Source organism: Melozone crissalis, unplaced genomic scaffold (assembly GCF_028551555.1).
Source record: "Melozone crissalis strain CALT ecotype California unplaced genomic scaffold, PUWL_Pcris_2 ptg000008l_1, whole genome shotgun sequence".
Lineage (NCBI taxonomy): Eukaryota > Metazoa > Chordata > Aves > Passeriformes > Passerellidae > Melozone > Melozone crissalis.
Genome location: NW_026535786.1, coordinates 253783 through 266662, shown reverse-complemented (window position 1 = coordinate 266662; position 12880 = coordinate 253783). Strand labels below are relative to the sequence as shown.

The 12880-nt window shown below is 40.8% G+C and overlaps 1 protein-coding gene across 3 annotated transcripts in view; it reads left to right on the top strand.

Annotated features, from left to right (window-relative positions):
* The first annotated feature begins 233 nt into the window (after positions 1-233).
* YAP1 (Yes1 associated transcriptional regulator) overlaps positions 234-12880 on the top strand; it is an 85449-nt gene continuing 72802 nt past the window's right edge. For all 3 annotated transcript variants that reach the window (XM_054269979.1, XM_054269977.1, XM_054269978.1), the window contains exons 1-2: positions 234-557; positions 3465-3712. In XM_054269979.1, coding sequence (XP_054125954.1) covers positions 234-557; positions 3465-3712 — 572 coding nt within the window. The remainder of the gene's footprint in view (positions 558-3464; positions 3713-12880) is intronic.

The window sequence follows — 12880 nt, the reverse complement described above, 5'->3', positions numbered from 1 at the left end:
CGCCGCCGGGACAGAGGCGCCGGCCGGGCTGGGCCGGGCTCGGGGAAGCGCCGCACGGCCAGAGTTGTTTTGCCAGTTGCCGCGGGCGGGTCGGCTTCCCGACCGAGGGGTGAGAGGCACCGGCGACAGCAGGACGAGCCCGCGGCCCGGGGAGCGGGGCATGCGGGACTGGGAATCCGGGCTCTGAGCCGCCGAGCCCCGCCAGGGAAGCGCCGGGGGGTCCCGACGGAGCCATGGATCCTGGGCAGCCTCAAACGCAGCAGCCGCCGCAGGCAGCGCAGCCCCCGGCCTCGCAGCAGCAGCAGCCGCCGCCGCAGCCCCCTGGCCCGGTGACGGGGGCCCCGGCCGGCGCGGCGCAGCCCCCGGGTGCGGGGCCCCCTCCGGCGGGGCACCAGATCGTCCATGTGCGGGGCGACTCGGAGACCGACTTGGAGGCGCTGTTCAACGCAGTGATGAACCCCAAAGGCGCCAACGTGCCACACACGCTGCCCATGCGACTGCGGAAACTGCCCGACTCCTTCTTCAAGCCGCCCGAGCCCAAGGCCCACTCCCGCCAGGTGAGGGGGAGGGAAGGCAGGGGCCCGCGCCGCGGGCGGGCGGGGGGCGGCCCGGCCGGGCCGTGCTGTGCTCCCCCTCCCCGCCGCAGAGCTCCTCCCGGGGGAGGCGTGTGGGGGAGGGGGCCGGGGCGGGAATCCACGGGGCCGAGCGGGCGGGGGGCGCCCGGCCGGGGCTGTCGGGGCGCTCTCTGCCGCCCCCACACCCCTTTATTTGTTCTTCCCCTGGGGTCGGGCCGCCTTCCGCGTCCCGAGACACCGCTAGGGCCGAGGCCGCGGCCGGAGGGCGAGCGAGCGCTGGCCCCGTCCCGGTCTCCAGCGGGGCCTCGAACTCCACATCCGCTCCTTGGCTATCTCGGCCTCACCGGGAGGGCGACAGTGGGGGTGAGACCCTAAAACTTTGGTGAAAACGCTTCGCTTTGAATGTCGCTTTGCGGTCCAATACCCTGCCCTCTATGGAAGGGGTCGATGAAGTGGTGCCAAACCTACACCCCCTCGCCCCGTCAGACAGTAAATATGGATGTGACTTTTCCACCATTTCAGCACGGCGCTGGGTTGAGTAGGACTAACCCCCCCACATACACAGGCACGCACATCCGAAGTTAATGCCCGAGCCAGACGCCAGGTCCGACGGCGTCCAGGGTCCGCCGGGCGCAGCGCCGCATCCCGGGCAGCGGCGGCAGCCTGCGAGCGGGGCTCGGAGCCGTGGGGCCTCCCTCGGCCGGGCCGGGCCGGGGGAGGGAGCGATGCGGGCAGGGCCGCGCAGGGAGCGGGGGAGGGATGCGGGGCAGGGCTGGGAAGGGGCGGGGCAGCGCCGGGGGGAAGGGGCGATGCGGGGGCAGGGCCGAGCAGGAACGGGGTGGGGAATGCGGGGCAGGGTCGGCGCTCGGCCTCCGGGAGCTTTGGGTGTTTAAGCAGAGGGACTTTTGTACCGAGACCTAAATGCTGGTGTGAATACGAGGGGAAGCTACTGCTGTTAACCAACGTTTTGGATGGAGACCGTGCATATCTAGTCAAGTGTTATTAAGTAATGAACTTAGTTGCTAAGCTATAAAATTAGTTTTATTATTGGTTATTGTCACTTTGTCTGTGTAGCCAGTGAGGGTGAAACTCGCTGCGTACTGGTGCCGTGTTGTTAAGGGCTTGTCAACATTTCCATTATTAAACTTCTGTTTTGAACGATTTATAACTTGACTTCAGAAGTTCGTTCCAGGCTGAACCTTGGCACGTACTCTCCCAGCCTAGGAGTTAATTCATTTTCCAAATACTCAAAAAAGCAGTCTGGCCTTCATATAGGAATACTGAAAAGAAAATTGGAAGGGGTGGAGTTGATCTGCTTCTGTAGTTTTGCTAGCTTCTGAGTTGCAGACGTTTAATAACATACTGAAATCCAGCAAGGAATAAGGGGTTTATGTATAGTGTTCTCCCAGCTTGTGCAAATCTCATTGCGGTTCCATTGTGTAGACATTGGGTAGACATTCTAACACTATGTCTTGTTAAATACAGTAACTGCAGTTAAATAGCTGTCGTGTTTGAAATGCACTAAAAGTGCATTTAGTGCATTGAAATGCACTAAAAGTACAACTTTTGGTTGTACTTTTAGGCTTAGCTTTATATTTCTTGTGTATGTTAGTCTGGTCTGTAAAGCATATTTAGTTGGATCACTGTTCCTTGTACCACTCAGTGGTTCCTAAAACATTAACTTGAAATCCAGCTAAAGCAAGAGAGAATAATTTGCTTCATTGTGGATTGTTTTCATTTTTTCCTTTCTGTTTAATTGTGCCACATAAACATTCAGCTTAAAGGAAAGGTCTCTCTTTTCTATAAATCTGTGATTCCCAGGAATTTAAATATTGCAAATCCACTCTTTTGTCTGGATGTAAGTGCAAACTGATTTGTTTCCAGTTGCACACATAGAACTTCATGTGTGGTTGCGTACAGATGAAGTGAAGCAGAACTGTAAGAGTGTGTAAGTGGGGCCTCTGATGGTGTAATACCTTGTGTAGAGAGGTGTGACAGGGACTGATACCTGCATCTCATTGTAGGTGTCAGTGTTGTTCTGGTCTGTCTATGAAACCAGTTAATTGGTAAATATATTTTTTAAAGCCAATTTTACTTTAACCAGGTTTTCAGAGCTGCCTTTTCCATGTTGGATGTGTATTTAGTACTGGCAAGGACTTTCTGTGTACTTATGAGTGGTGACTCCGGTGGATGGGTTTGTGAGTCATTTCTGGTTGACTGGTTCAGCTGTTTGCTGAAGCTTTGCTTTGGATAAAGCGTGGACAGACTCTTTATACCCTCAAAAGCTCGAGTTATTAGGAAATGTTATGTTCAGTCTTCTTGTTTAGGTTTTTTTAATGGTTGAATTAATGAGTCTTCCTCCATTGGAACTGGCTGCTGCCAGTTGGCATTTCACTATTGCTTTTCTCTTTGTGTGATCTTTTAAACCCCTACGGTCTGGGGGTGGATGGTGTGTGGTGTGTGCATCTACTTGAATCCCCACACCCCCACTTGCAAAGGAGAGTGGGAAATTAACTCCTCCAGCAGAAAGTGGGTGTGATGGTAGGGAGTGGGTGCAGTCCAGTCACAAACCATTCAGTGCACTGGATGAGATCTGCTGACTGCAGGCAGGTTTGTTCTTAACCCTGTGCTGAGGAGAAAGAACTTGAGTTTCAAAATAAAACTCAGGGCTCTCAATACATACACTTAATTCTTGACTTGCACAGGGGTTTTTAACCAAACTACATGGAGGCTTGCTTGAACAGTTACAACTGGCAAACAAGCAGAACTTTAAAACAACCTGAGCTGTGAATCTCTCCTGAAACATTCATTTAAAGTGAAATGTCTTCTGACAGCTGCACTTCTACTGAAATATAGGAATCTTAATAAAAATAATTTCACTCCTGGCAGGCCAGCACTGATGCCGGGACAGCAGGAGCCCTGACCCCACAGCATGTCCGAGCTCATTCCTCTCCAGCATCACTGCAGCTGGGAGCTGTTTCTCCAGGGACGCTTACACCCTCTGGAGTAGTGACTGGGCCTGGAGCTCCATCTTCTCAACACCTCCGCCAGTCTTCTTTTGAGATCCCTGATGATGTACCTTTGCCACCGGGTTGGGAGATGGCTAAGACACCATCTGGACAGAGATACTTTCTTAAGTAAGTAAAATTTCTTTTCAATTAGCTGTATCTCTGGCTCTTTTTTTTTGTTGTTGGGATATATACGTTTTTACCATCTTAGAATGTCAGTAAATTTCATTGTGTTTAGAATATGTATTTTTAAAGACATGCTTGTGATTTTAAGTAGGGAACCCTACCACTTCAGTATTTCTCACATATCAATTCTGCTGTTTCTGAAAGCTGTATGGTACTCTATGAATATTTGTCCTATCTTAATCTTATCTAAAGAATGTTATCCCTTATATTGTGTACTAAAAAAATCAGTGAAATTAGCGTAGTCATTCTTGAACAATGAGACTTTTGGATTTGCTGAATATTGTCAGAGTTGTCATGCAGATCAAGATACATTTTACCTCATTTTAATAATACAGATGTAAAAATACAGAGTTAACTTTAGAGAGTATTGCAGTGACAGTATGTCAGGATTTCTAATATTTTGATTAAAGACAATTGTTTAAATACACAACCAAAATGTTTTTTGCCTACTCTGTCTTCCTGAGGTAATTAACATATCTTGTAATCAGTATATATCAGTATATATAATAACATAACATTATATATAATAACATATATATAATATACAAACACAAATATCAGTAATGTTTGATTACTGTATTTGTGTTTGTATATTAACTCATCTACATTCCTGGCAATGAAGAGGAAATTTCAGAATTTCTAATATTGTTTCATGTTCCTAGAGCTGTAACTTTTCCACAGATTGGAATTAGTATCACCTTTTCCATAGCTGAAGAAAGTTAGACGTGCCATCCATTTGACACCCAGTCCATCAGGAATGACTTTCTTTTATTCTGTGCAGTTTTGGAAAACTGCAGGGACTTGTCCTTCATTCTGAAAATGTGCCCACCAAGACCATAACTTGCCCTCAAATACTTTGACTATACTTTGAACTTTTTATTTAACAGCAAGTCTCTAAATAACCCATTATATGTCATTTGCAGGGTGGCAAGAGGTAACACAGTATTACTTATGGCAAACTTGTTTCAGACCAGAAAAATGTATTTATTACTACCTTTCCCTCTCAAACACTGTGATTAATACCTGCATCTGATTAAAACAGTTGAGCTTGTAGCTTCAAAAATAACAAATTTACATTGTCTGCAATGAAAATTGACCTTGCAGAACTTCTTAAAAATATTTCTTGTTCCTGCAGCTGTGGTATTTCCATAAAGAGAAGTTAGCCTTTTCTTTTTCAACCAAAAAGAGGGTGCAGTAGTTGTCTGAAATTTTCTGAGCCTGGAGGTTCCCTTTTGAAAACAATAATTCTCTATTAGAAATGTGAAAATAAGCATTAGTTATAGATCTTGAAGATGTGATATTTTCTTTGGTGAAGTTTAACAGATCAGTGTGCTCTAGAATATGAGCTCTTCAGCAGGGACAAGTAGAAGGTTATTTTGAACTGTGTAATTTATGCCATTTGAGAAGTGTAGCTCATTGAACCTTGAGAAAAGAACAGAATGAGTTTTGAAATGAAAAGCAAACTTTTGTTTTGACTGTGTTAGTGAGAGCTCTTAAAGAGCACCTTATGAAGCGTGAAAAATAGATATTTGATTTTAAAGTTTTACTGCCACAAGTGTTTGTTCTTGATAGCACTGTCAATTTTACAGAAGATGAAAGAGTTTACAAGACAAAATATGTCTTCCTGCTCTTCTAAGGAATTTTTTAAATTGTGCTCATTCAGGTAAAATTAGACTGAAAGATTTATTCTTGGAAAGCTTTTTCTGCAGTTTGATTATTACCACAAAAATCTTTCCTTTTTCTTTTGCAAGTTTTTTGGTCCTTTCTTGGTGTCCTGGTATCCATTTCAAAGGGTCAGGTTTCAGCAAGAACAATAAAGAGCCTGAGACTGGAAAGTACACACAAGTCTGGCAAACTCATCTGCATGAGCAAGATCATTTGTTCTCAAGCAGACATCCAAAGTAAATGATTGAAAGAGCTGCTAGCTGTGAAGGATGTGTCTTGAAGGGGAAAGGAGTGGAAACAAACCAGGTTGTTAGGAAAAAAAATAAAGGCTGTGCTTTTTGAACCTCTCCCTGCTGGGTCACATGCTGACCTCGGGAGATTTTAAACAGTGTAATGGGCTGTTTCCTTTTGGCTTTCCTTGGGTGATACTTTGGTATGGGAGAGTCTAATGAGGACAGCTCTGTTCACACTTGAAGAACATTTGTTCATAAAAGGTTGCTTAATACTATATGCAGGTAAGATCCACCAACTTCATTGGAGTTTTTTGAGATTTGTAAAAAGCTTTTAAAGTACTAGCACAACGTTTGCTCTGTATGTACAGCAAGCCCAAAGAAATTTAAGGCTAGTTTTGAGTAGCAAGTTTTATACTAAAGGTTTTTTTCAGTGATGAGTGGTAAGTTCTAGTTCACACCTACAAGCCTGCTAAAGCTCTCATCTTGCCTGGTTAGACCTTAAACATTTGCTTGAAATCTGTGTACTAAGATTTCTGATTCTAAATCACCTTTAATGTGATTCCTTCTACCATATGCAGATTTTTAGTGTCTCTTCAAGTATTCAGCTTTTTTTCTTCATTGGCTGCATCACTCCTTGTTTCCACTTGCTCCATGAACAGTATGGTAATCAGGCTCTAGAAACATATTTACAGAATAGGTAACAATATCAGATTCTTTCCAGATGTCGGTAAGCCCTATGGTTATAGTTATCATAATATGCTACAGTACAAAGAGAATAATACAAAATTGAGTACCATACTTAATACACTCTGGAATTACAGTCACTTCCACTAATCAGTGGATCAAGCACTGCAAGCACAGTAATTTGTGCAAAGAAATGAAAATATATGGGAGAGAAAATACTTAATCATCTGTGTGTGTGTGTATTTATAGAGATAGATGCACAGAGTTGTTTGGCCAGATATTTTATATATACACCCCATGTAGCCATGCACATTAAAAGAAGGTGAGGGCAGTACTATAGGGTTTGAACCAGAACTACTCTTGTAAATTAGACTATCATCTGGATAAATAGACCCCCTTATGTATGAATGCCCAACATATGATTTGCCAGAATTCCACTTACTAGCATTCATCTCACTGTTATGGGTAGTAATGCTGAGTTTCATTTTCCCTTAGTGATGATTTTGAGCAGTGGGTTAAGGCCTGCTAACTGTACAGCTGGTAAAACTATTTTTTAGTGATACTGCTCCTTCAGTGGAGCTCATAAGTTAAGACTTGCTGGTTAGTAAGTGGTCACATCTGAGTCATCTCTCACTGATGTAGCCCATTCTTAAACATACAGTAAAGAAGCCGAGCTTGGTTTGTGTGGTGATGTCAATTGCATTGCTTTTTAACCACTTCCTGTTAGCCAGCTGCTGCTTGACATTTCGGTGAACTGTGCAGAAAGATAGGGAATCGCTCTCGAGGCAAAAGATAATGTGCAATGGGAACAGCAGACAGCAGCTTGCAGAAAGAATAAACAAATTTCGCTCAGTTTTAGTTTACTCTTGGATCATTTTAAATTAGAGTTATTCTTTTAATTCTTACAGAGCTTGTGTAATACTTCTTCTGTTGTTGTAGTGTGAGGAAAAGTTAACTGATTGTCCAGCAAACAAGTCTTGTAATTATTTTTCCTACAGGAAGTAGTTCTTGCAAGCAGTTTATCAACAACTTCCTATTTTTTCTGTGAAGTGTTGAATGACTTCCTGAAGGAGGCCAAGGTGGTTTTCATTAGTATTTGTGGGTGTGTTTGAGGTGTGTATCCATCTGGCAGAAAAAAGATTACTGTTACACATTTCTCATGTGCTCCATATGGAGGTATGGTTTTGGCTGTTACAAAACCAACTAGTGTTAAGACAACAGGGAGGTTTGTTGCTACGATTTTTGGTTTTGTCTTTTTTAATTTCCTTATGTCACACATAAAAATTATCCAGTGATGATGTTAAATTTCTCTTGCATCCTGTTTTTACCCCTGACTGGTACTACCCACTACACCAATATCCTCTGCTCCCCTTGGTCTTCCCACCCCACTAAAGTAATCCTAGTTTTCAAGGACAAAAGGTGTTCATTGGAAAAGCAGCAGCCACAGCTGCATATTTTATTGAATACCTTAATTTAGTGAAGTGTGTATTCAGAGTCATCAATATGATTTATGATTGTAGTTCTATGGTTCAAGCAAGCTGGTCAGTAAAATAGCAGCATTGTTGGAAGCCAAAACTGTAGCCACTGCTTTTGATGAGCTTCTCCACTTTTGAAGATCTTTGGTTGCTAAATTCTATTTGTAATATGTCAAATCAGTTGCATTTTTGTATTGATGATTTGACTGTTAAAGAGAATATTCGAAAGATCCAAGAGCTCCCTAGAAAAAGCCATGAAAAAATGGTACTGGGGACACTGTCAGTTTCAGAACATTTCGACACAGTGAAATTAGTGTCACAAGTATCATTAGTATCAAGGGAAAACATTAGTTAAAACGCTTTCAAAGGAAAGCTTACTGTGGTATGTTTTTGCCAATTTAAGGGAAGGCAGTCACAGTACTACCACGTGTGTATTCTTCCTTCTACCTCTTACCTTGAAGAGTCCTGTGAAAGGAAATAACACAAATTTTTTCGAATTCACAGTTCTACTGAACATTTCAATACCTTTGAAAGGGCTGAGGAAGAATAAGGGCAAATGTGCCTCATTTGTGTTAGCACTGAGACTGGGCATCAGTGAAAGCAGTGGCACACATTTCCTTCTGTTTGGTGAAACAACGTTATCCATGCATTCAGTACCCTGCTGTGCCATGGTGATTTTATAAGACTGTTCCAAAAAGCACCTGAGATATGATTTCAGGTAAACCAAAAACATATCTCATGGTTTTCATAAATAGAGTATTTTTAATTTATAAGCATATTGACATTTATTATCTTCAGAAGAACATAGAACTGGGGAAAATACAGCATCTGTGGCACTTAGTTGGAAGTTAATAATTAAATCCTCTCTGAAGATTTTTTTTTAAATTAGTTGTTGATCTGAACCTTTCTTCTTCCCATGGGTTTTTGTCTTCCACATATCTCTCATAAAAATAGTCTTTGTGCATTGTAGTATCTGATTTTGGGATTATGTGCTTCAGGTATCTTGTACTGCTTTGTAGCACTGCTTTCCTATCTCCTGAATCAAATTTGATATCAGTTTTATCTTACTGGTTATCTGAAAATTTTTTATTGTGGTGAAAGCTGTAATTGTGACTAAGTCTTAACCAGTCTTTTATAATTAAAGTACTAAACTATCTCTGATTAGTAATAAGAAGAGTATTCGAATACAGGTTTAATCAGAATTTCATATTTGTAAAAAGATACTTCTGAAATTCTACATATTAAATATTTCTTCTGGTTAAATTTGAGTTAGAATTGTAGCATTAAGCTCTATGAGTGTAATTGCACTGTTATGGAACTACTGCTGTTTTCTGAGGTCTTGACTTCTAAAGACAAACAAGAATTTGATATAAAACAAGATGAGTGTCTTCTGGATTTTTATCCTTTTGCTTTTTTTTCCTGTGTGCGGAAGATGGCAAAGAATTACAGTAGTGGGGTTTTTAGTAGTCATCTGGCTTGTAGCACAGGGTAGTCTTAACCCTTCAGTTACAGGATGGAAATTCCTGCTTGATAGAAAGCAGTAAAATAATAAAAGCCTCTTAATTTGAAAATTCCCATGAGATAAGACTGAGCACTACTACATCATATTTTTGCAAGAAGCTTCCAATGTGTAAATGCTGTTGAACTGATCGGTGGCATGTTTGGGTAAAATCATACCAACTCTTAAAAGATTCATCTCTTAATCTCTTATCTTTCTCCTTCTGGAAATGAAAAAATAACAGTAGCTTTAAAATTCAAAACGTAAAGCCACCATTTATACTTTGCTCAGTTTCCCCCTGCAATTGTGACACAACAGCTGCAAATTTTTAAAAGCTGACACAGCAAGCAAATTGGAATTTTCATTCTGTCTGGTTTTAGATTAAGCCCTCAGAGAAAGTAACTTATTAGCACTGAGAGTGCTGAAATATTTAACATCAGGATCTAAATTAAGTCACATGTAAAAGTAAAGCAGAGTTCTTGTTGCTCTCAAAGACACATTTTCCCATATGGAATGTAAGCACTGGATGCAGGCGCTTAAGCGGCTGATGCCCAGGACAGCAAGAGGTGTTGCTCAGGGCTGAGGTACAAGATTAACTGTTAAAACTAGTCTTAGTTACAGGCAATCTTGATTAAGACTAGACACCTCTCCTCTGCAACCAACCAAAGAAAAGAAAAACAAAAATGTGGTAAACAGCAACAGAGATCTGTCATCCAAAACTAGGGATGTTCGTTGTCTTTTTATATGTGGCCAGAGCACTGCATGTGTTTATCTTCATAGCTGGAAACAAATGCAGATGATGTAATTAAATTTAGTTCAACCTTTTAAAACTGATAGCTGCTCAGTTCTCATATTAATTTGTGTCCTTGTGTTTTTATGCATTCTAACATACTTGCATTTATTGTTTGTACACTTCTCATGTACTTATGCAGTAAAACTCAATAATGGTGGGTGGAACTTGCTGTCTTTTGCTATTTGACTAAATATTCCTTTTTTAAGGTGTGTTTTTTTCTTTTTATTTTTCCCTCTCCCCATGACAACAAGCTGTGAGTGATTATGTAAATGCTGTTATTTACCTGACTCAGTTTCTCATGTAAATTATAAAGAAAATTTCACTTGCTTGAATGCAGGAAAATTATGGTAGATTTCTGTGAGTAGCAGTCCTCTGGTAGGTGCCCGTAGTTGGCCCCAGAGAATGGCAGAATTGTGTCTAGGGGGAATTTAACAGCATGGGGGGGTTAGCGTGATGTGAAAAAATTCTTGGAGGAATGTTGTATTGGAATGTTAATAGATAGATGCCAGGTACTGGCTGGACACTGTCCCCCAAACACTTTGCTGAACCTGATTTTGATGTCAGGCTCTTTCGGGAAGTTTACCAGATGAACTGTATTTTTTGTTAAGCATTTGAATGGGCATTTACAGCATGGGGGAAATTTGGTTTTAATATGAAAACGGTACCTCATAGTTGCTTTTTGCTAAATAAAACTGGAGTTTTATGTGGAGAACAAAAGTGTTTGTAAGGCGTGACTAAGCTGTGTCGCTGTTTCATGGCCTCCTGAAGTGCTTCTTGGAGTCTGGTTTCTGGGATTCACTCTGTTGCTGTTTTATTTGGCTTTTAGCTAAGTTACTTCAGGCTGTGTTTCAGGCAAGTATTCTAAATTACTGCTTAAGTCAAAGTAATAATACAAAGCTGCCTTGTAAAGTAAGACTTTTACCAGTGTGCTGCCTGTCGGTCATGTCAGTTGCTAAGGAGACAAAGCTGTCTTGAAAACAGTCTTGGACTTTGCTTTAATTTTGCTAACGAGGCTTTGCTGCGTCACAGTGAAAGACCAGATCTCTTTTGTTGAGTCTCTGACATGCTGTTTGGTAACTTAGATCAGTGTTAGGGGTTCAGTGTAGTTACTGATTATTACACCGAGGTTGTGAAGCCAGGTTTTTTTCTGCTGAATTGTTTTATAGGAAAGTCAAGTAAAGGTCATTAACTATTGCTGGTTTATCTCCAGTGAGTTCTGATTTGTTCAGAGCTTTGTTGGAATTCTGTCTGCACTACACAGATTTGTTTTAAACTGTGTTACAACTTGCCTTACCTTTCTGATTCTTTTGTTGCAAGTTAACTTTTTTGCTTTTACTGGATATGTTATCAAGTTAGACATCTGTGGTTGAATAAAGCATCTGAAAGGAGAGAATCATGGGTTTGCAGGCAAAATTGAATTCTTTGATTAAAGGAAATAAATGCAACTCACAGGTATATTTTCTTTTTGGATCTTACTTCTCAGTTATTTTTTCTAATTCATTGTACTTATTTGAAAAGCTTGGTTGGCAAGTCCTCTGCAATTACTGTGATTGCAACATTTCACGTAGTCTCTTTAGAATGGTGAAAAATACAGTAAAAGAGAAATTTCTTCCTGTGTTGCTGTTGGTGTAGTTGATATGATTAACAGGCCTGAATGTCCAATGAACAAATAATTCAGTAGTGATTTTTATTTACAAAATTTTTGTCACTCTCAGAGCAGCCAGCTTTGCATGAGTCAAGGATATAAAATATATATCCTTAAAAAGGTATAATCTGATGTATTAAAGGCTGTGACAAAGTTGCTGTGAAGTGTGTTCTATGTCATCTTTAGAGACTGTTTTTATAAAGATAAGAAAAACATATTTGCAGAAAAAAGTAATACTGTGCTGTAACTGGATTTTATGTGTCCATTGACTTCAGTGATGGTTTTTGGGTCATGATGAATTGTGCTCTTTTAACAGTGAAATATTTTAAATATTTCCAGTTTTCAATGAAAACAGTTAATAGCAGATTCTGTGGTTACATGGATTTGTACACAAGTACCTGACTAAGCTAAAATTGCCTGTGTCCTAGTTTATGTGTGGATAGATTTTTGAGAGATTTTTGTTATGCTGCTTTTGACAGAATTATGTTATCATCAGCATGGACCTGTGCTTCATTTTTATACCTTCAGCCTCTAAACACATGCACACTTAATTTCTGACCGTGTATATCACTTACTTTTGGCCAGTGAGTATAACATTTGAACTGAAGTAAGCATTCTCTTTCATAACTGGTATTTCATGTTTTCACTTTTTATGAGATTTTAATTCTAAAACTAAGCAGACCTAAGATTTTGGGACCAAATAATTAGTAAGTAACAGAGGGCAGGAACTTCCAGATTTGTAGCGTTAGAGCTGTTAATCATTATGATTGTGAGGGTTTGTCTTTGTCTTTTTATTTTTCCTGTAATGACTAATAACAGGAAAGAGATCTATTGGATTTTTAGCAATATCCTGGTAATTTAGACATTGGTTAGGCATAAGGAAGAGAAAATGTGAAACAGACTTTAGCATAAACAGTTAGTTAAGAATTAACATTTTAGCATCCTTGTTAACAAGGTCAAAGGAAGTCTTAATTGCATGCTTTTAAAAATTGTTTGCAATTCAAAGTTGTCCCCATTTTTTATTACGCTGTCAGACGGGTCCTGACATGATCAGCTTTGTGTTATGCAAATTTGTTGAGGAAGTTGGACAGTTCATTGCTTTCTTAATGAATTAAATT